The sequence below is a fragment of the Lonchura striata genome, chromosome 7 (assembly GCF_046129695.1).
Source record: "Lonchura striata isolate bLonStr1 chromosome 7, bLonStr1.mat, whole genome shotgun sequence".
NCBI classification, from domain to species: domain Eukaryota; kingdom Metazoa; phylum Chordata; class Aves; order Passeriformes; family Estrildidae; genus Lonchura; species Lonchura striata.
The window spans coordinates 17328592-17352294 of record NC_134609.1 but is presented as its reverse complement, the minus strand read 5'-3'; the positions used below and the strand labels follow the sequence as shown (position 1 = coordinate 17352294).

The 23703-nt window shown below is 38.2% G+C and overlaps 1 protein-coding gene and 1 long non-coding RNA gene across 12 annotated transcripts in view; one reads left to right on the top strand and one right to left on the bottom strand.

Annotated features, from left to right (window-relative positions):
- The window catches only part of CPEB3 (cytoplasmic polyadenylation element binding protein 3), an 81729-nt gene extending 58029 nt beyond the window's left edge, over positions 1 to 23700 (bottom strand). For 4 of the 11 annotated variants that reach the window (XM_021536466.2, XM_021536468.2, XM_021536474.2 and 1 more), the window contains exons 1-2: positions 23546 to 23700; positions 14747 to 15657 (exon numbers count right to left, since the gene is read on the bottom strand). In XM_021536466.2, coding sequence (XP_021392141.1) covers positions 14747 to 15657; positions 23546 to 23603 — 969 coding nt within the window. In that variant the 5' untranslated portion in view covers positions 23604 to 23700. The other 7 variants (XM_021536476.2, XM_021536471.3, XM_021536473.3 and 4 more) reach the window with 7 other exon arrangements.
- Positions 16396 to 19898, top strand: LOC116183812 (uncharacterized). The gene is made up of 2 exons (XR_004148509.2): positions 16396 to 16483; positions 19743 to 19898. It is a non-coding gene; the product is annotated as an uncharacterized LOC116183812 (long non-coding RNA).
- Positions 23701 to 23703: the final 3 nt, after the last annotated feature.

Sequence of the window (23703 nt, the reverse complement as noted above, 5' to 3'; positions counted from 1 at the left end):
ACAAGTTTTATCCTAAGAATGCATGCCAGCAGTCTAACTCATGGTACCCAAACCCAGCTATCATCCATACTCAGAATCCTAAACCATGAAACACACGGTTGCATGTGTTAAATCCTTGTTAGAGTGGTCATCTACATCTCCAGCACGAAATACAAATGCAGTTGAGAGACACCCCTCATCTGCACATTTCTTACTGTGCAAGCAACAAATCCTCAGGTATCTGGACCCTCCCAAAGACACATTTCCCAGGGTCCACATATTTCAGTTAACTGACTTCCTTCTAAGCTTCCTATATTCTTAACACTGTCTCAGTTTCAGTAACTTATTTCAGTATTCTTCATTTTCATGCTACCCTAGATTTTTCAGCTTTCTGCACCAGCATGTGGCACAACACAACCCAACTCTGCTGAGCAACAAGATGGCATCGACTCACATCGAAATATAAACTGATTCCAGAACACCACAACTCCAGTGAGGTTCCCAGGAGTCATCAGAGCCTGCGACATTACGTATAGTATTTTGATCAGAAAATGAGATCTAGGAAACAGCCAAAACTCTTATGGCTTAAACAACTCTCCCATCAATGCAAACCTTTTCACAGGGGTCACTGCTGTGCTATGTTATTTATCCATAAACTTGGATTTGGCTGGACAGGATTGCTAAGCATTGCCAATGAAAGTCAATGGAAGCACAGCCCTGAATAAATACAGGGTAAAGTGCCAGCACTGTTTCAAACAGGGCTCACTCACTCTGTTCTAGCACCTGCAGCACAGGTAATTACTAAGAACACAAGGAAAACAAGTTTGTCTTGTTTCAGTATCTTAATTCAAAATAGCAAAACCAACAACTGCAAAGAAAAAAAAAAAAAGTATTCTGAAGTTTAGCTTGGGACATGCTCAACATGCCATGATGGTGCACATGAATGATCACATACAGCATGCTCTAAATGCTTGCTGGGCAGTCCTTCACTTCTCACATCTTCAGGTGGGATGCAATCCCACTTGCATTCTCAGGGAAATTAGATTTCCTATATTTTGAAAAACATTTTTGAGGAATATGGTCACCTGGTAAAGTAAAATTACCACTGTCAAAAGAATAAAAATTGTAAATAGCATTACTTCCTTTGCAGCTTGGTGCTGGAATGCTGCCAACAGCAATATGACTGACAACCCAGATACATAAAATGTAGGTAGGATGGAACAATAGGGTAAATTTGTCTATGCCCATAATGAGGTATAGCTGGTAACACCAAGTCTTAATGGAATTTTATTTGAATTCCACTTTCTTTTTTACCTTTCCAGTTAATTTTGGGTAGCAGTAAAGTAAGGTGGATTTATTGTATTCCTTTACTGGAACAAATTGGGCAATGTTTTCTTATGTTATTTTTGCTCTTGGAATGTACACAGAACACATCAACTTCTTATATATTAGCCTTCTTTCAACATGACCAACTGTAGCACATTTTATTTTCAAAGGTGTTTGGAAGTTCATTGGGTAAAAGGTGAATTATTTAAAGCCTTTTTAGAAGGCTTCTATGACAAATAAGGAATATTAATATTCATATAAAACAATATCTAACTGTATAAAGATTATGGCAAAATTTCCATGTCATTTGAAAAATAATATTTCAAAAATCTAGTTAGTATTTAGTCACCTTGTCTGTGCTATATAAACTTTTATAGTTAACATGTAAGAACTCAGACTGAACCCAAAAGCCTTGAAAGCTTGACCTATTCAAGCAATTTTTCCACAAAGAAATGTAAAGTTGTATTCAAACTTTTAACATCTTATAAATTCCAAGTTCTAAAATCTTTTAGTGAAATGTTTGTAATTTTTATTTTCAGATTAACTAAAAAGCGCAGAAATATGAAGAGATACAATCACAATCAGTATTATAAAGAATTACAACAATTAATAAGATTATATTATTTGGTCCCTTTACTTTGCAGTCAAGATTCCCTTTTTGCACACCCTTAATGTACATGTTCAAAATATATAGAAGAAGGTTCAAACTTTATAGCTATAAGACTTGGCATCATACCCATTAAACTGGACTATCCTGTCACGTTCCTGAATATTCAATATTTGCTTGCAAGTGGGGGAAGAAAATAATTCAATTTACCCTGCATTTTCCTAAAAACAGCTGATAACTTAGTTCTTCTTCCAACACACATTTTTATAATATGCCAAGCACATTGTTTATATGATCACTCGTTATTTCTCTGTTCAACGACAGTCAAGCACAAAGAGTCAACTGCTCCAATGGGGGAACACCATCCTATACCTTGCTTCCATCTTTGCAAATAGAAATATGACCATATAACACAGTATCTCAAACATCATCTTTTGCCATGAAAACAATTGAACAGCATATTTCAAAAACCCAAAAACCCCACAAAAACAAAGAAAAAAAATCAGAAGAATCAACAAAACATCTATTATTTTTACAGCCATTACACTACTGTAGGGAATGATCTGCAGACAGTACACCTGACTGAGCACTCAGTGATAGGATTTATGTTTAGTCATATTTTGTTCAATGGGATGCTTTAGATAAAAATCTGCTCATCAGTCCTGCTGCTGAATGCATCTCAAAAAAGCTGATGTATCCACTTTCTATTATAGTTACTGATTCCAGTAACAAACAGTTCTAACACTTGTAAAATATAGGATTAAAGTAGTTACACCCAAGATGACCATCAATTCACAAAAACAAGCAAGTGGAAAAAAAAATATGCCAGCTGTAGAATTTATAAACCCATTCATTATACCTTTGAGCTATTAAAATGACATAATTTAGCTGGTTCATTGGCCTTCCATGCAAGAGTTCAGCACTGATAAGTTACCTTTGGGCTCCTACCTGTCTGTTCAGTAGAATGTTGCCTGTGTCCCATAGCAAGGAAAAAGGAACACTGACCTAAGAACTCCTTGCCAGACAAATCAGCACAAGTGCAAACCTCAAATCACAAAATGAAAGCACTGCAGAGATGCAAAGGAGGAGGGAGTACTGAGGATGCTACAGCACAAAAGGATCAGAATAATCCCATTCTGCAGGCTGGACCACAGAATGTAAAAGACAGTGGAGACATGTCGTAAAAGGAAGCTATTGTCTCAAAGATTTACAATCTGTCTGTGGTATGAAAGCCTAACAAGACAAAATGGGAGATAGAAAAGAACACAAGTAATCACTGTCAAACAGATCTCTGAGCACCACTGCCCAGTAGCTTCATTTACTATGGCCACCAAGCAAAGGAGACTCAAAGATTTCTCTGAAACAGTGGTTTTATCTATAGTTACTGACCATCAGTGACAAGGAATCTATGGGTAAGAGGGGGAAAAAAAAGGGTCACTGAAATGTTTAAGCCTGATGACAAAATATTGTCTCTCACCCTAAAACACAGTGCTTTTAAGAAAAATGTGACTAATATAACATCTAACTGACACATTCCATGTCACACTCCTGTTTCATTTCAGTTGTGCTAGGAAATAGTGCCTCCTGACAAAAATCTTGTAGATACCAGAACTCCAGTAGCTGTTTCAACAAAAGAGAGATACCACATTTCACCTGCTCACACAGGACCAGAGCCTCACCTATAGGTCTGGAGAACTGCCCTTAGAGACAGTCATGTTCCATTTCAGAAGAGGAAATGGTACAGTGGGGATTGTGGGGCATAAGGCCTGGGAGGGAACTGGGGCTATGCCCCAATATTTACTCATAGGGCTAAAGAAGGCCAGAAACACTGGCAATGAAAAACAGCTGCCAGAGAAGACAAGGAGGTGATGTCACCTTCGCAGTGTGACATCACTTTGCATCCAGCAGGATTTAAAGAAAAAATTTAACCTATTACTTGCAATATACTTTTAATTACTAATTACTTACCAATTACTCATGTGAACTACCCAAGTCCCAACTTTATACTATTATATAGCGCGATTAATATGCATGATAAATTGTGGCACACAACAACCCACTCTGTCTCCTTCTTCCTAAGAGGATTTAGAATGGTCAGGTAGCAACTCTTGTCCATCCTGAGACTTGATCAAGGACATAATCAATTGCAGAATCCCAAACTGCCTCACACACCTTCATGTAAGAAAAAAAAAAACTACAGGCTTTCTCAAGCTGTGCACATACTTCTAAACATGAGCTAAAAACTCCTGCATAGCCACTGAGATACCAGGCAAACCCTTTCCTAAAGTGTCATTATGTTAGAAACTCTAAAAATATTTGCTATTACATATTTGATCATCAGCAAAATTACCAAAGGCTGCATATATGGAACTGACCAGGCAGGAAACAGCAAATAGTAGCAATCCGAAAACCACTTGTAACATCAAGCTCCACTTAGAGGAAGGAAGGACAGAAGCAGAGCAAAAAAATCCCAGTCCAAAATTATGTTTTAATTAGAAGCAACTCTTCAGATCAAAATACTGAATCATACCACATGAAAAAAAGGTCAATTTAATAACAAATTCAGAATTAATTTCATAAATACATTACCTTCATATGATAATATATTAAAATAGTAACTGAATCATACTTCCATCTTTTATTGCCTAAGGAACTTAAAGGCATAGTGATATGAAGACTAAGTATAATAATAACTAAGTATATTGTGTATAAAATGCCTGAATGTTTAAATTAAAATTCTTTAAAATAACCAGAATAAAAAAATCTTCCTCCTAGATAAGAAGAGGCCATGAGCAGTTGTGTTGTCAGGTAGGTGTTATGCATTCAAATTACTGCTGCACATTTGGATTTAATTGAAATAATTCAGAAATCACTTACAAGACACAAGTATGAACAGCCAATTAACCAAAAGGAAACCTTCTTTATGCAGAAATTGAAAACCATATTCATAGGAGTAGGAAAAGCACTTTCTTTTTACATCATAAGAGCTAAACTGATTAGCACATGGCAAATTTAGCCAAGATTGCTCCACACAGGAAAAATGTCCTGACATAAAAGCCTACCTGATTTGCAACAGAATTCTCCTTTTTTTTTTGCACAGCATAATGAAAATTGACAGGCGCCTAAGAAAATGTTGCTACAAGGAAAGAACCAAGATGTTCAGCCACTTACACATATTTAGGGAAACTGTAAGAAGGTCAGCATGAATATCTTTGACAACAAATGTCTAGAAAAACCCTAGTGAGACTGACAAAAAAAATTAAAACACCAGAAGTCAGGAGAAAATAATGTAGCCTCCATAACTGCTCTTCACATTCATAGAGGAAAATCAGGTAAACAAGGGTAAATAGAGAAGACAGATAAATAGTAAGAGAAAGCAGCATCATCTATCCCACTCAGAAACTGATGAGGAGCATGGCAACATCGTAATCAAAAGGATCCAGAGTGAGTAAGGCCGTCAGTGGAACCACTAAAGCTAGTCCAAGTAACAATGTCAGTACTGTGTATATCTGAGCAGCAAAATAAAAATTAAAGAACTGCAATAACTGCAGCAGGGTATGAAACTACAGATGACAAAACACTGTTTCTAGCTTTAATGATGGAAATTCAAGGATTTTGTCTCTTAGGAAGTACAGTGCAGAAATAATGTAGCACTGTGCATTACTGACACAATATCTTGGAAAAGGTGATTCCTGCTTCTTGAAAGATTAGGATATGGTTGATCTAAGGAGGACTTCCACAGAGCATTTCACATGCTGCTACAGGCAAAATAACCACATAAATGGAGGCAAAAAGTAACCAGTGCAACTGAGGTAAGAAAATGACCAAACGGGAAAGAACTGCTAATGCTCAACAGAACCTGCTAAAGAAGTGTGAATAATGCAGTTTCTTAAGGGCAAATCTTGAGACCAGTTTCATCGAGATCACTTGAGATACTTGAAATGAGTAATGTTGGTTATTAAAGTAGAAACATAATAACAATATTTACAAAAGATCGTCAACCCAGAAGAGGTAAGCTCATCATAAAAAAGAGCTGAAGACCTACAGCAAAGCAGACTGATATTTAATAGCACTAACTACAAGGTCATGACCTCAAGAACTCAATCTCCACCATAAAGTAGGACCTCATCAATCAGTAAGAAAGACAGAAAATAGAAATACAGGAGTTTTTTAGTTGATTTCTGGACAATTATAAACCACAAATATAAATGTTATGTGTGAAAAGATAAACAAAATTGTAGGTTGTATGATAAACTATGCATTTCATATGGTTGTCTTTTGCATCTATACATGTCTATATTCATTAAGAAAGTTACTTTCACTGTGTTTGCTCTTTTAAATTAATTCTCCTTACTCTACATGTCCAGTGGAGCTAAGGACTGAGCAACATTTTGAGACATTCATCAGTTCAAGTTTATATTCAAACAAGGCTACTGCGAGCAAAATAATTTGCAAGAAAACTTTCCAGTTCCTATAAAAAAGTGAAGCTTTTCAAAACACCTGTAAAATTGACTACAATCCATTTCCAAGTAGTTTGAATGGCAATCACAACATTCTGTACTTCTCCCTTGCCTAGCAAGAAAAATTTGTTATATAAGTAACCTACTACTTTGTAAAACCATGTAAGAAGAGTGTGTTTCTGTTTAGACAAGGGAGATGAGTCTGTCTGCAGAAACTTGCATCATAACATCACCTGTAAAATCTGCTGACAATTATGGATGATTTTTTTACTCAGAAGTCACAGGTACAGCTTCACTTATTAGCCACCTGAGGACCCTCACCACTAAATGTTGAATCTGGTCCAAACTTTTCAAGATTTTATTTGCAGAGATTCTCATCTGCAGAAAGTGAACAGGTACATTGTCATGTTGCATTGCCATATTTGAAAATGCCACAGCTCCCCTTCCATTCTGTACTATAAAAGTCCTACTTTTTCTTGTTCCTGACTTTTGTTTCCTCTACTCTCTTTTTCTTTCTTAGTCTTCCTGCTACACAGTCACCTGCTACTTCAGGCTTTGTAAATTTTAAGAAAAACCCTTTCAGTTACTATCAGAGGTCTCACTGTTCTCAATTTTTTTTTTTTTCAATTGTCACAGGACGAAACAGTATGATCCTGGAGAGAATACATGAGCAAAAGAATTCTTTAGTGAGGTGAAATAATTAGGTCAGACTGTTGTGGGTGTCATGATTTAAAACTGGAAGTTATCTTTATAAGCAGTTTTAAAAAATTTCAAACCCACAAAGCATGCTATAAATATTTTACACACTTGGTTATTACACACCTTAACACTTACTAAGCACATCAATAGATGATATTAGATTTGCTTATAAGCCATCTGTTAACATGCTAACAATCAGTTAATACATAAGTAATTTGTTAACCCTTTACAGATGTTAAGGTCATGCAGTAAATGGGAGTAACACTAGCTGCGTCCATGTTAATTCATTTAACACATCTCTTTCACAAAGCAAGATAGTTCAGCAGCATGAAGCAGCATTTTCAACAAGGAATTAGGAAATTTTCATTTAATCCAAAACAATATTTAACCACTCAAGTGTTTTAAAACAAAATGTTTGCTCTGTTTATTTCAGCAATTTTGGGAAGCTACAATTCCAAAGACTTTCTTCAAGAAATGAGTCTTACTTGCAAAAAAAGAGCCTCAGTCAGAGAATAAAACCCAGAGAGCTTTGGTGGGTGAATTTCTTTGTTGTCTGACATTTCTCAGTAAATGATCAGCTTTAAGTTGCCTACAGTGTTGCCAAAAATAACTTTTTAGGATTAATCTTTTTAAGCTGAGCACCTTCACAATAATTCTACATTGAAAAGGTGAAATTCAGCACAGCATCCATTTATGACTATGATATAAAACAAAATCATATATAAAAAGTCCATGGTAAAGCCAAAATTAACGCTTCTCTCATTTATGTCAGAAGTGGTTTTTTTGTCAATCTGTGTGAAAATCCATCCCAAGTCATACATTTTGGAAGCTCAGTTTGGGCATGGGGAAAGAAAATCAGTTCTGCATGTTCAGACTAAGTTAGCACATGGTTAAAATGTCTGAATTTCTAGCATTCAGAACTTCTAGCCAGTATTTCTGAAAATTCGATTCTCCCTGAATTTGATTAAACCTACTTTTAAAACCCCTCATGCTATTAATTTTGCACAAGACTAAGTGAACATGACTGCAGGGATTTATTGGGCTTTCCTCTGTAACCTGAAGCTTTGACTCAGAAATAGGGAATAGGGGAGGCCAACTCAAACAAGAAGCCTCATTGAAAAAAAAATCAAAATTCAGGAACAGGAAGGAATAGATGTTTGAAAGCAGCTGAAAACAGATCAAGGGTGGATAAAACAAAGAAAATGGGCCATGCCCACTGAAACCTATTGACAGTGTTCTGTACACATAACTTTCATTAACTTTGTTAAACCAAGAACAAAGAACTATAGAGTTGATCAAAAGCTTCTTAACTTGGGTGATGAATGACATGAAGTTTATGATTCTAACATGCAACAGAATCTGTAGTTTTGCTTAAGTAGTTTATTTAGACTACAGTAGTTTAAAAGAAAACTGTTGCAAATTCTTGCATATTTTGCAAAGTCATCCAAAAAAAAAGAATTAGGAACAACGGGAGTAATACTTTTCCAGAATCTTAAAGATGTACAGAGAACAACATACACAGTTGAAGGAAAAGCTGGTATCAAAGAATTGAAATATTTTGCTTCTTTTCCTTGATGAAAAATTCTTAATTCCTGAGTAATTGCTATGTAACAGGAATTGAAAATTTTCACAGGAACCAATTTTTGTCTTCAATTTTTCATGCCTAATTTGAGATTAACAGAAACAGTAAACTTAAGAGACTGCAGTGGATGTTCTGTTTTCAAATACCTATATTCTAAATATTTCAGAAAAAAAAAAAACAATTTTTTAGTCTTATCAGATTGAGCATTGAGAAGAAAATAAATTTCCTCAACTCTGTGCCTCTTATTTACCTCTGTAGAATGGACTTCACATCATCCCTTCTAACACTTGTGCAAAGCAGATCAGTATCTATCCTGATTGGCACAGTGCTTCTCTCCTATAAGATCTTAGAAAAACTGTCAACTCTATCTCTGGAATGAGCTTGAAAAACATGCAATAAAGGGACAAAGCCACTTTTCCACAACAAGGAGGAAAAGGAAGACAACAATTAATTGTGATTTACAAACGTTACTTGTAGCTTGTAGGAAAGGACAGAATAATATAACTGAAACTTATGAAAATGAAAATGTTGACCAAGTCTGAACAAACACAAGCAAAGTTTCTGTGACCTTTCACAACTTGCATTTTTTAAATTCTAAAATTTACACACAACAATAAAATGATTACACAAATTAAGATCTAATTCTATATACAAAAATTTTACATTCTTCTAACTATTGAGACAACTGCTTAGTACTAGCATGTGCAGCATTCTAACAACTGCTTAAAAGCAATACTTTTGTGAAACATGGAAAAATTAAGTTAAAAAAATAATGAAACAAAACATGGTAGTGCTCCTAAATTTAGGTACAGAATGTGTAAGATATCACAATAGCCTAAAAACTGTGAAGTCTAGAATAGAAGCAAAATTCAGACGTGTACTGTTTAAGGTAAGATCACTTTCAAACTTTAAACTAAACAGCGCTATATTTTAGCTTCCCCTTTGTACAGGTCTGCTAGACATTACTTTTGAGTGACCTTAATGAAAGGAGAGCTATTTTACCAACAGCTAACAAATGGAAATATTCACTATTCACTCAGCAAACTCTTTTTTTAACCACGGGAACCTGAAAACACTACTTTTCCAGGTCTTTCTTCCTCTTACATTCCATTCACAAAAGCAGTCTAGGCAAATAGATGTAAACTGGGAGAGATAATCCAAGAGGGGAAATAGCAAAATTAACTCCATGCCCTTTCCCTTCCACTGATCCTCCCAGAGAAAGATAAATCTTTTATCAAATCTTTAAGACAGAATTATTGATTCACTGTTTGATATTAATACCTTTAATGTCTTTAAAGAAGTCCTGTCTATGTAGAATTGATCAGAACATCAGTTGCCTACTGAACTCAGACCTTTGCTCTACATTGAGAGATTAACTATGATTGATTACTTAAAATCAAAACTCTGATCAATAAGCAGTGAGTGCTCAATCATCATACTTTGAATATAAAACAGCCATGTGCATTTTCCTTGTACTATTACTATGTTTTAGTTAATTTGAAAATGCAGATATTTACAATTCAATCAAATTTAAAATCTAACAAAAAATTATAAAATACTTCAGAACTACTTAGAACATCATGTGTCACTTGTGTCTATTACACTGGAAGACTACTGAAATACCACAATATGTGCTTCCACATTTTAATATTCAGAATCTAGCTACAAGCAGTGCTAGTTAATAGTACCAACAGAAGTATGTATGAAAGGCTGGGGGGGAAAAAAGCAGACCAAGGTACTTTCCTCCTTTTTTTTTTTTTTTTTCCCTTTCTGCCCATAAAGTTGCAGGCTGCCAGTGCTTATGCATCATCATGCAAGAAAAATTAACACCGGACTACGTGTTAAGAAATAGTTTTTATGGTAACAGTAACACTACTTACTGGTTACCTACTAAACTGCGAAGAAGCTAGAGCCCAAAATGACAAATTTGGACTAAAGAAATACAGTGTTTTAAAAATTAATCTTTAAATGCAACTATTGCTGACTGAAAAAAACCCTCTAGATTTAAAAGAGGTTTTTAAAATTAGTCACCAGAGTGTATTAGCCAGTAAAGCTCCTTTACTCATAAACACAGAACTTTAATTGTTACATTCATGAATGTTCCAATACCTGAACTCTATACTTATACATATATATGCACTGATATTTAAACACAAACTCACTGCATGTTAGAATTGGCATTTTGTTTAAGTACTAAATATTGAAGTTACATATAATTCCTAAATTTAGCTTAAAATTTTATCTGGTCCAGACTAATGCCAACTGAAAACAATGAAGTAAAAAACAGTACACCAAAACAATTCCCCAGAAATCCTTTCTCAGTCTCCCTGCAAAAGACAGCATGTTAAAACTATCTTTATACACAATAAACACCACTTTTTTTATTTCTGCTAGAGTAATATTTATCAGTAAAGCTGCCAAGAATGGTTTGATGCATACCAGAATCTTCAGAGCACAAACTGCAATGCATTTTTTTGTTTCTAAAGAGCATTACTTGGAAAACTGCAACACTCAGCACAGTTTCCAGAAAATTGTTACAGTGTTGCTATAATTAAAAATCTGCAAGGTAGACATACTTAATTAGAATACTGGTCTGCAAACATTTCATTCCTTCTCTATCTTCCCTGCAAAGAGAATTTCTTATCCTTGCCTCCAAGGGTCTATTTCAGGCACCATGAATCCTAACTCCACAAACTGTGTCCCAATATCTTCACTTGGCCAAAAGCCGAGAGAAATACATCATTTACCTGAGACAAGTGAAGGGAAAGAGAAGCTCAGAAGCAGGAGATGACAAGAGTTCTGTACAAGCCCCAGCTCTCTGCTGGAAAATGGAACTGAGCCACTGCTGGGAGAATGGCATCCTAGGGACAATCAGTTAATGCCAGCCTCAAATGCCAGAGCTGAGGATCACCTAACATAATAGCACAACACAACTGCTTGCCACATGACAGGCAGAGACCCTGCACCTGAACCACTCAGAAGCCAAAAAATACTCAGAAGAACAAACTAGCCATGTTTTTGTATTTCCTCTCTGGACTAGTTCCACACCTGTTCCCATGATCTTGTCTCCAACTCTTCCTTGCTATATTACATTTCATTCTAGACTGATCGCTTCTCCTTTTCCTTTCAACTATCAGCTGTGTACCTACATTTTTTTTTTAATATACATTGCAGTTGATTTTTTTTCCAGAGCGTATGAATGTAGTCTCCCTCAAAGTATTTTTAGTGGCTTTTCCACACCAATCACAAGGTAAACACTAGCAGAGCTCCTACCAAGTGGTATCTTGAATTTTCTGGTATGTTCTGCAGCACAACTCCTTGGGACAGACACCAATTGGTTTTGATATACAAGATGCACAAAAGTATTACTCAAATTAAGGGATGAAAATATCTAGCATATTGCTTTATATACATGTTTTAAGAGTATTTTCAAATTGAACATTTTTTCCTAGAACAAGATCTATCAATAGCTGAGTATCAACTGTCTTCAAATATTACAGACTCAGAACACAAATCTCAGTTACAGATCTTTTCTGATCAATATTTTTGATCACTGCAAAGATCTGAACTACAAAACGGTTTTCCCTGATGTTATTTCAAACAGTGAACATATTAATAACTTTCTTCTTTCCTAGAAAGCCTAATAATCCTAACATAAAATAACAGGTTAACACAAAGAACTTGCTAATGTACATAAGTGTGTTGCTAGGAAGTTTACTGGAAGGTATTTCTAAAGTTGCTCAAAACCACACAGTTATGGAGGGTGGCAGATGTAAACAGATAAACCTGCCAGAACTACTTGATAGTGCTGACAAGCAGAACTTACTGTGTCAACATATTGCCCAATTTAGGGGTGAGGGGAAGAAGAAAAAAGACAACCAGAACCTTGGCAGCAAATATTAAAATCTTAGACTAATTTGAATTTCATTTTTATCAGCGCAACTAAACAGTTGCCTCCTACTAATAGTATGGTTTCAAGATGTCTTTGGCATTTCATTAACCATAGCAGCAATCAACAGTAACCCAGATTACAATTTTTAATAAGCAATAATCAGCAGCTTGCATTAAATAAAAAAGGAGCCTAATAGGAAAAAAAAAATACAAGTGTTCTCAGTCTCTGAAATCAGACTGTTATACCAGCTGGTGCTGAGAATAGCCTACGCATTTGCTTTCAGTTGAACATGAAAATACCAGGTTAAATTCACAGAGAAGAAAACAAGTTTCTAATTTACATATTGGCTGATAGTTTAGTTTTTTTGAAACCTTAATTTCAAAAGAACTTTTCTTTAAAAGCAGTTAGCTATTTTTTTCCTTGTGATGAGTAAATATCTGCCAGTTTAATTTGTGATAATTTAGTCATAATAATAAAGTTCTGTATTCATTAAAGATGTATCTCACTAACCAAACCACAGAAATAAGACCATCTACTTTTGTTTCCACTACTAATTCAAATATACCAAGATTTGTAATGTCTTACATGTAGACAATTCAGAATACTTGTAAATTGACACACATTTCCCACTTCTAAAAAATGACTGGGAGCTATTAGCTTTTGTGGTACTGTGCTCTGGTGCAACATAGTATTTACAGCAGGCGCATTGTGTCTAAAGTGTATTCCTCCTCCAGCCTTCAGTGCTTCAGAGACATTAACCAGCAGCTCACCAGAAGCCACTCCACCTTCATTTAGGGCAGCCAATAAAAAAATTGCAACTCTCCCTTTAAACAGAATGAAGCAGCAAAATGAAATTTCAGGGCTGACTATAAGATGTCCTCTTTGAATAGGACTGGAAAGTGCATATGTTTTACTTCAACAGTCTCCTAAAATAATAGGGGTGGGGATGCATTTGTTTGATTTCTTTTTTTACTGTGTTTCTAAAACTAAATATCAATCTAAATGCCATTCTTACCAAATTGGTAAATTAAAGATGTTTGAGAGGTAATACTTTCTTGAGAAAACAACTACCCAAAGACCAAGCATATATGAATAATTTAACTGTATTTCAAAGCAGAAAATTTTGACTTGTCTGACACCAAAACAGCTAACCTAGAAAAGGTCCGAGATTCACTTCACCTAGTATAGATATAACTGCAAGTGCAAGCTCTGCTTTTTTCCAACTTAAAATGGATTTCACACCATGACAGGTTTCATTCTGCATTAAAATTGCAAATCTTCCATTTGGCCCAGTTTCAGCTGCAATTGATCTGCTTTGTCGTCATAGATTTAAAAAAAAAAAGTGAAGGGCACTGCAGCTTTAAATATTTCAGAGCTATGTAGCTAGTAAATAGACTCCATTGCAATATGGCTCTGAAGGTCGTGTCCTATTGTCTCTTTTCTCTGCAAATATTCGGAACAGCATAAAATGGTTTATTTTATACAATACTTTCCTGCCATTTCTAAATCGTGTCAATTGTATTAGGCATTTCCTTACTGGAAAGGACAGATACGCCACTCTTTCCATACACACCCACGCTGCTTCGAGATGTATTCAAAACGTCCACTGTGAATATAACAGCAGGGTGTACGTATTAGATGTACACAGCTTTTCATATGGATGCCTTATGTGAACAGACTCCCTGTTAAATCCCACCACAACATAAGGACAATTAGTTATTGCAAAGGTGATAAAATAATTAACTGAATTTCAGGTCAAGAAGCATCTTTGGTTAAAATTAACAGCCCAGTTAGAAAACTGAACCAGCAATTTCAACATCTCAGCTCTCTCAAATATGGGAGAATAGGAAAAAAATTCTAACACAGCACCAAGGGAATGCAGTCTGCCAAACCTGTTTTTCATGAAGGCTGCTACCTTTCAGATGCTAAAAAAAGAGCAAAAAGCAACAACAAAAAACCCCAGACACCACATTTAACAATAAGCTACAAGAAAAATAAGACTTTAAACCTTAAGCTAGAATTGGAAATCCTTGTGTATGCACTCCCTAGGTTCAACCCCACTTCTTTCATGAAAGGCGACTATTTGATGAAAACGTGAGTTATGGAGGTGCCACTGAGAACAGTAACATGAAACACAGCCCTGCAAAAAACAGAAATTTGTGATAGCTGTCATCATGCAGAAGGTGCGTGTAGTCATTTACCTGAAAAGGCAACAGATTGTTGCCATTGTCCGTCCTGAACGCGTTGTCTTCCATCCAGGATTTGGGGGTTAAGGGTGCAGCCCGTGGGAACTTCGGAGGGGCAATGACATTGCTGGAGAAGGGTTTTTTAAGGGGTGAAATGGGATTGAGGGGGGAGGGCACACCGACTCCCACTCCCACGCCAACCCCCACTCCAACTGCCCTTCGAGGGTCCCTACCAGCCTGCAGCCCACCCCAAGGGTTGGAAGGTGTACTCCAAGCTGCGTTTTGATGGTTATTCCAGCTGGAGGAGGAAGAAGAAGAGGCAGAGGAGGAAGACGGTTTGCTGGTCATGATGGGCTGATGGCTGTAAGCAGCATTTCTCTGGGCAAAAGGTGCCTGATTAGGACTCACAGGTGACCTCCGCTGCTGCTGCTGCTGCTGAGCTTGCTGCTGCTGCTGCTGATGTTGGTGGTGTTGAGTCTGAGCTAGGCCAATCTGAGGTGAGAAAGTGCCACCAAATACAGGGTTGACATGGTGTGGAAAATTCTGGAAAAGCATTGTCCCATTGACTGGAGTAATCCCTTGGAAAAAGCTATCATCCACCGTGTTTGTGGTCCCTGTAGACCAGGTGCTGCCAAACGAGGGAGACAAGGAGGTGCCGGCTGCAGGTTCTTGTTGAGGCTGGTGAAAGCTCAAGCCAGGCAAAATGGGAGACTCCATCTGCATCTTCTCCTTGCTATTTTGGGAAGGAGCCGATGTGCCGATACTAGTCACTGAACTGTTGTCTTCTGGTTTGGGTGTCTCCGACGAGATGGGTGTAGAGGGGGCTTCTGCTGAGTTTGGATCTTGCTGCTGCTGCTGCTGCCGCTGCTGCTGGGGCTGGGCTTTGCTTTTGTCCATCAGTAAATCATCCTGCATGGTTTGCGCAGCTGAAACAGTAGGGGAAAAAACCACAAAGACAGATTATTAGCATTGTCATTCATACCACAAGCCAGTCTGTTTTAATCATTTGCCAGCCAAAAATCTCGTCCTATTGCTAGTACTGTGCTACAGCATATTGCAAGGCAAACCCGCGTAATCTTCCCCCTCCCCCATTTAGGAATATGTAACCTTTGATCGTGCTGGATTGCCCTTAAAATATTTTTTAAGATGCTTCACCCTTTTTGATGCCTTGTTTCCCTTCAATCTAAATGAGAGATGTGCTTATAGGGCAGAGATATACAGCAATTTCGCCACGTCTCTTTTCTCTTACACCGGAACTCAGAGCTCTCACCCTGCAATGAGAAACTGATTCTGGTTCCTGTTTTTCCAAGCACCCTCCTCCTCCACCTCCTCCCCCTAGTTATTTGCATACGTCAATAAATACTGCTGCGTCCTTCAGCAAGGTTAAAAAGACACCAGTCTTCGCTCTTCTCCACCCCCTTTTCTATTAGGGGACCTTTAAAGGAGCCGGGTACCGATTTTCCTTAATGAACAAGCAAGCTTGCAGTGATTGAGGCTGATCAGAGCGAAAGCGCACAGGGACGAACGCTCGCCGATGCGGGAGCGGCTCCTCGCTGCACAATCGCTTCCTGCCCGTCCCTGCGCGCAGCCGGCTCCGGGCAGCCGAGGCGATGGCACAGCCGGGAAGGGGGGCCGGGGGGCGGAGACACTTCGCGTACAAAGCCAACCATGGGTGTTGGATTTGCCTTCGGTGACCTTACCATCTCTCCGCGTAAATTGCTATTTTACATCAAAGCAGTCCTTTACTTGAAGGTATAGCTATCTACTCGCTCTATTTATACACACACCCGCTCTATTTATACACATACATATGAAATCATCGGTGATTTCTCCATTAGAAAACCGTAGGGTCTAAATCAGCAGACCGGGGAGATATTATTAGACTGTGATCTTTCTAATGCTTTCAAATGAAATATAAAACCAGGGGAAATCGAAACATTTACAATACAGACATGCTGCATGTTAAAAATCATCTTTATATGTGCAAGACAAGGACAAGTGTTGCAAATTATTTGCTAAATCAATACATAAGTTCAAACTTCAGAAAGGAAATGTGTACGGAATGGTTGAGGCTTATATATGCTAGAAAATGTGCTCCATATGAAACAGGGCAGATCACATAATTTTATAATGATTTTGAGACCCAATAGTATTAACAATACAGACATCAATGAACAGCAATTGTATGAAATCACAACAGGAACCTCCACATTTTGCAGGCTTTTATTCTATTGAGGAGATCATTCTTAATCTCAAAAATATTTTAAATGTGTCCCAAATCACTTACTTTTATTGAGTAACTATGCCAAAGATGGCCATCGCTGAATACCTAACTGCATTGCTATTGAGTTAATCATATGACATTTACATGGCAAAGACTGTATTTTTTAGGATTGTTTTTGTAAGGTAACAATGTATAGCCAAATCAATTAACTGTTTAAGAAAGGCGGCAAAGTGTGAAACTGTCTACACTGTCCTTTCTGACATCAAATGGTCCAGGTGTATCTTACAATTTTTGTTCTTTCCTTTAAATATCTTCTGAGGCATGCACACACATTTTGGTTAAAATGAATTCCAGGAGAGGTTTCTGGTATCTAGTAAGTTACTGCTTATGCTCCCCCTGATTTACCAGTTCAATATGTAAAGTGAGCAGCAAGGCTTCCTGAGCAGACCATGCTGTGAGACAACATTAAGCTCCTAAGGACGGGGTAAACCATTGCATCTGTTCCAGGCAGTGCTGCTGCTGCTGCTGGGAGTGCAGAAAACCTTGCAAGGCATTTTAAAGCAATACTGCAGTAAACCACAATACACCAAGCTCTGTCTGTGTAACTTTCCATTAGCTTCACTTCTACCCACATCAGTATTACTCCTAAGGCTACATAAAACTACTGATGACTCCACATCAGAGGGAGAAAAAGATTATGTATATCCCTCTCCCCTGGGTCTGACCTATCAGTATAAAAATACATTTAGAGAGAAAAACACAGCAGCTGAAATGTTAAAATTCTGTCATCAATAAAGTTATATTTAAATTAGTTAGTCACCAGGTTATCTATAGTGGCTAGTACAGCAGTTGCTTCAAATATGCACCTTGACTTAGCTAGCTGGTTTTGAACTTTATCCTAAGGACTGTGATTCACATTCCCTTCCATATTGCTTCTTAAAGGCAAAAATCACTGCACCGTTCAACCTCTTGTCAAGGTCAAGACCTTCCTTTAATGAATGAAGCCAGTCCAAATGAAAAAATACTGGTTAATAAACTACTTTGAAAGACAGGCCAGCCAATGTCTAATGTGGGACTAGTATGCAGTACTCTTGATTATTTGGTGTAAGTATTTGTACAAATTTACAATCCAGTACAGGAAATCTATATCCCCATAGCAATACCAGATCCATTTGCATGCAGAAACCCACGCAGCCAACACAGAAACGTTTAAGGAACAGTTACCTTCGGATTTTCTGTATTTAAATATCAAAAAAAGGACAGTATATTTATTTTCTTCTTTCAGGTTTAGTATATGACAAATAGTCGACCAGTCTGGCAAGAGCACTTTGACAACTGGAAGCTTTCAGCGCATGCTCTCCCATGGAATCATGGGGTTTGAAGTCTTACCGATAGACAGCATTGCACTGCTGCTTCCTGAAAGGAAGAGAGCTCGACAGGGAAAAAAAAATACGGGCACACTCCCTCTTCCCAGGGAAAACTGCTGCAATCTGAATCATCAGCTCTGAGGAAATATCTGTCAGACTGAGCTGAAAGTGACTAACTAAACATGCGCTTTTAAATAGTTTGATTTAGAAGCCCAGATCAAATAGCCACCTATTCCAAACAATTGCTAGACAAAGAAATAGTTCCAGTATTTCCACACTTCCCTTACAAACTCCTAGCATAAGAAATTAATTATAAGCTCATACCAGCTATAAAGTTTACAGCTATTACAAAGGAAATCATGCCACGTTGCTTAGCTGAAGAATATATTAAATAATCATGTGCCATAATATAATTTCTAAATATATTCTGAAACTCAAACACAAATAGGTCAAGTATGAAAATTTAAAAATAAATCAAAAAAAAAAAAAAAAGCTGCTCAGAAGAAAATCAAGGTGTGAATGTTACTATTTAACATTCCATCTATTCTGTACATGGTGGTGCCACACTTCACCTCCCTCCCTTTCACTACCCACCATCTACATAATCCAGCCTCCCCATCAATACACAGCCTGACAGGAGTTCCTCTCATAAGATATTAATATAGTGATCATTCATGTAGGTCAGGTAAAATTCTCAGAATTTCATTCACGGACACTTGGTGTTCTGTTTTGCACTAGTCCATGAATTATTCTGCATATTTATTCTGGGTAATTCGTAATACTAATTATTCAGACCAAACAGTAATGCTCATAAGGAAATACACTGTTGAAATCAGAAGTGTGAAAATAACAGTGTTTAATAAAAGTGCAGGCTGATTTTCCAACGATGAAATATGCATAGCTTTGTGCATGAAAGAGAGATGACTAAAGCTGAGAAAAATAAATTAGGGCAGTTGAAAGTGAGTTGTTCCAACACTTACGTCTCTGCTTTCTGCACTCTGTTTATGTTGGACTGTCTGGTCTGCCTGCCCTAAATCAACTGTGTAATTAAGAGTTTCTCAACACTTGCTCTAACCTGTTTGTGCTACTCTGAATCATTAAAGGCAGCAAAACGTTTTTCTTACAGCGACAGAAAATACTTAATTTTATGAACTATCCCACCTCTCAAAGGGCTCGCTCTACGCATTCTATGCCCTCCTTTATGTCCCTATTTACTTGTGGGTTATTGCTTTTCAGATGATTTGAGGATTCACATGCAAGGGACCGCACTGTTTCTGTCAGTTCTTCCCAGGAAACAGTTTCACTTGATAGATCAAACATTAGGATAAAGAAAAGCACTCCAGAACTAAAGAAAATAAAGATGTAAAGAGAGTTTCCAATCAACTAGCTAATAGAATAATTTTTGTTTGTTTGTTTCCAGCCACCAGCTCCCTCATAACTGGAAGTTAAAAGATAGTAACAACAGCTGAATCAGAACACAAGAGCTTAATTCAATCTGCTATATGAATCATTTGACCTGGGCCAGTTCCAAAGAAATAAATGTAAAAAAGGACCAGAATAAACCAAGCTAATTCAATTAACATTGTATAAGGTGTATTTTTTTAAGCAATTCATTATGAAGCAATTTAAGCCTCTTTACACCTCCTGTGACTAACAAACCATGCTAGTTTTTTTGACAGAAAGTGACTATTCCAGCTGGCTTGAAGGTTAAAATGAAGTGTTACAGTACTGAAAAAAACCCCAAGTTTCATTGTAGAAACACCTTTTTTGACTTAGATTCATTTCATTTTAGACTAAGGGCTACTTATCTTTTAAAAAATGGAACCAAGTAAATGAAAAATGCCTAACTGATCTTGTAATTCAATTTTACACATCACTATCATAGCAGTTAATATTTAGATTTGCCAAAATAGAATATTCCTATATTGCCAGATTACTTAGCTTTATTGTAAACAGCTAATAATTTCCACAGTTTTAATACTGCAAGTTCAGAAGAACCATATAAAGGTACAGCTTCTTATGTATTTGTCCTCTTTTCCAGGTCTCACTGAAATAGTCATCTATACATATATATTTAATCTACCTCCATGTCATTCTTCCAGTACTTGCTTGTCAGCTTCTTTATTAAGCTTAAATCTGCATACATTTGTTATCAAACCATTTCATATCTTTAAAAGCTGATATTTTGAAGTAAATCTGATAGCCAATTTTGGGAGTCAATTTTAAGCCCTAAATAGCTTATATTTGGTGATTTTCATTAAGTTCTATACTTGCCTTCAAATGCGCAGTTCTACTTAATTTACTTAAAATGGCTGCTACCTCCAGTCAGTGTCTGGGAGCTGAGCTGTGGCAGAGCTCCAGGAAGAGCAGCCACTTTCCCTCACTCTGCACTGGCCAAACAGAGCCTGCTCCCAGGAGACTTCTCTCGGCTCAAATGTAGCCACTCACTGCCAGGCGCAGGTAAGAGATGACAGAGTGAGGCAGAGTGCAGTGAACATCAGAGAAATGGAAGGAAGAAAGAAAGAAGGATCTATTAAGGGATGATATAGGAAGCAATAGTTAAAAAATGAAAACAAAATGCAAGAGGCAATCTGAGACTTACAGTGGAAACTGCCAATGCAAAGAAGGAAGTATAAAGAACAAAAAGCAGAAAGAAAATAAAAAGAAAAGGAGGATGAGGGAGAGTGAAGGAGGTGATTGTAGGGGAGAATAAAGCAAGCATTTTAATAGAGCAGCTGCATATCCAGTCTTGTTAAAGAGAATAGAGAAGGATAAAATGACAATTCTTGCTCTGTCTGGAAGTAAGGAAGTGTTTTTTGACAAATTCAAAACCAGTTGGTAATATTTGTATTTTAGGATCACACTTTGATTCTGGAAAGAGCGGATAAAGAACATATATCCCAAGCTGTCCAACAGTTTCCACAAATCAGTTTTTGGATTTCAGAATCTTTAAGCTATTTATGGGATGTTAAGGGGTCTGCCATTATAGAATGCTTTGTGCTGTAAAAGACCTTTAAAGCTCCTATAGTCCAACCTCCCTGCACTGAGGGATGTCTTCAACCAGATCAAGTTGCTTAACCTGACCTTAAATGTTTCCAGGAACAAGGAATCTACCCTCTCTCTGGACAATCTGTGCCAGTATTTTGCCACTCTCATAGTAAAAGATTCGTTCCTTATGTTCAATCTAAATCTACTGTCTTTTAGTTTGAAACCACTAAAGCTTGTCCAATTATGCTTTTATGTATCCTATTACATTTTTATTTTTCATGTTTGGAAAAAATATTAAATTGAAAAAAAGTCCAAACCTACTGACTGTTCACTATTTGACCTGATATTCAAGTTTTGTCCATTCCAGTCTTGTCATACCTTTCTTTGCCAGTGGTAGAGCAAATCAGTCATCTTTGTTACAGACAGTTCTATAGCCTCAAATGGTAGCCAAGTGCTCCTGGGTTCTGGTTCCATTTCTTCAGGTAAATATTCTTCACATCTATTATTAGCCACTATGACCTTTATCATAAATGGCAGGCAACCAGCATATCCTTTCAACACCAAAGCAAAAATACAGAAATTGCACAAACCACATACTCCTAGAAATAAAACCAGCTTCCCTCTTTCCATTTGTAACACTTCAGAATAAATATAAATAACCTAAACTAGGCTAGCCTAGCTGCTCAATGTTCTGGCCATTAGGCAATGATCTTAGTCCAGACCAAGAATAGGAACCAGAAACACTTGATATCCAATAGTGCTCTTACATGCCACGGACAGCTGTAATTGGGACAGTGTGTATTAGGATCTCTTCCAGGAGGTCATGCCCATGTGGTTTACTCAGGCCACTGTACATCCAACACTCCTCAGTTGGACTCAGCAGTGAATTTTATGGCCCCAAGTATAAGAACAAAAGAAATTTTCTGGGACAGGATGTCAGTGCCTTCTTCCTACCTGTTTCTATACCTCCTGAAAGGAATATCTACATCTCTGTAAATACTTCAGCATTCCTCTTTATGATATTTGTAGCAATTAGAAAATAAACAACACCCTTACTACTATACACTACTTACTACTATGCACATAATACTGCTTACAGGTCCAAGGCCAGGTGTTTTACACACATATTGACAACAATTTTCTCTCCCCAAAGACTCTCAAAACCAGAACGATTTGTCCTTAGCTAAGGGAGCAGAGCCAAAGAATCCAGTATATTCCCTAAACTTGCCTTCCTGTTACACCTGATGTCTGTTGTCACATACAAGCAAAAGCTTGATCTCAGCCAAGAATAGCTCTAGGTTGGTGCAGCTGCACAGCTGCACCCGGGGCTTGGCCCTGTAAATTGCAACCTTGAACAGCAACTGCAGTGCAATTCGCACAAGGTACAGGAACTAGTTTCATATAGCAAGTAAGCACTATTCTTTAAAAATATAACCTGAAAAGGAAAATTAAAAGTTGATTTATACTAAGCAGTCTTTCCAAGAATCTGTCATGTCACAACAGCCTCTGACAAACAGAACTATTGCCTTTGCTTCAGGAGCGTGACATGAAGGCAGGAGACAAACACCCATGGTGGAGATCATTGGAAAGGCAACTTCTTTCCAGATCCACCTCTTTGCTCTATAAAGGCTCTTCAGCTTCTAAATTTCCAGTTTTTCAGATTGTGATGCTCTACATTGACTTCTGAACATACAACAAATTCTAAAAGCACCTTAGAAAGATTTTTTTTCCCACACCACCAAAAGAGAGCTTTAGCCATTACCACTGGCCGTGCCATCCCTCACCCCACTTGCACACAGAAGCCAGTGGTCACCGGGCCTCCATCGAGCACCAAGTCCCACTTACAAGGGCGCTTGTCCTTGTCATCGACAACACCACCACTGAAACGGATTAATTTCCCTTCCACCGCTCCAGCCACCGCCCTTCTGGGCAGCCGGGTCGGGGCTGGCAGCCGGCAGGGTCCCCTCCGCCCTGAGGGCAGCCCGCGGGGCCCGGGGCCAAGCAGCGGCGGGGGCCGCCTGCACCTGTTCGGCAGGGAGGGACCGGGAGATGCTCCTGCCCGAGGGGTCCCTGCGGGAGCGGGGACGGGGCAGAGCAGGCGGCCCAGCCTCTCCCTCCCTCCCTCCACCCGCGAGGGTCCCGGCCGGCGGCGGGGGACGGCAGGAGGGGCAGCAGCCGCCGGGCGCGAACCCTCCCCCGCAGACCCCGCTCGGCCGCCCCGCCGCGGTCTCGTACCTGCCCCGCGCGCGGAGCCGGGCAGCGACTGCGCGACGGCGGCGGCGAGGAGAGACATGGGCAGGGCAGGGGGAGCGCCCCGCCGGACCTTTAAACCCGCGCCGGCGGCGGGACTACAGCTCCCAGCGGCGGCAGGACTGCGGCGGGATCGCGGCGGG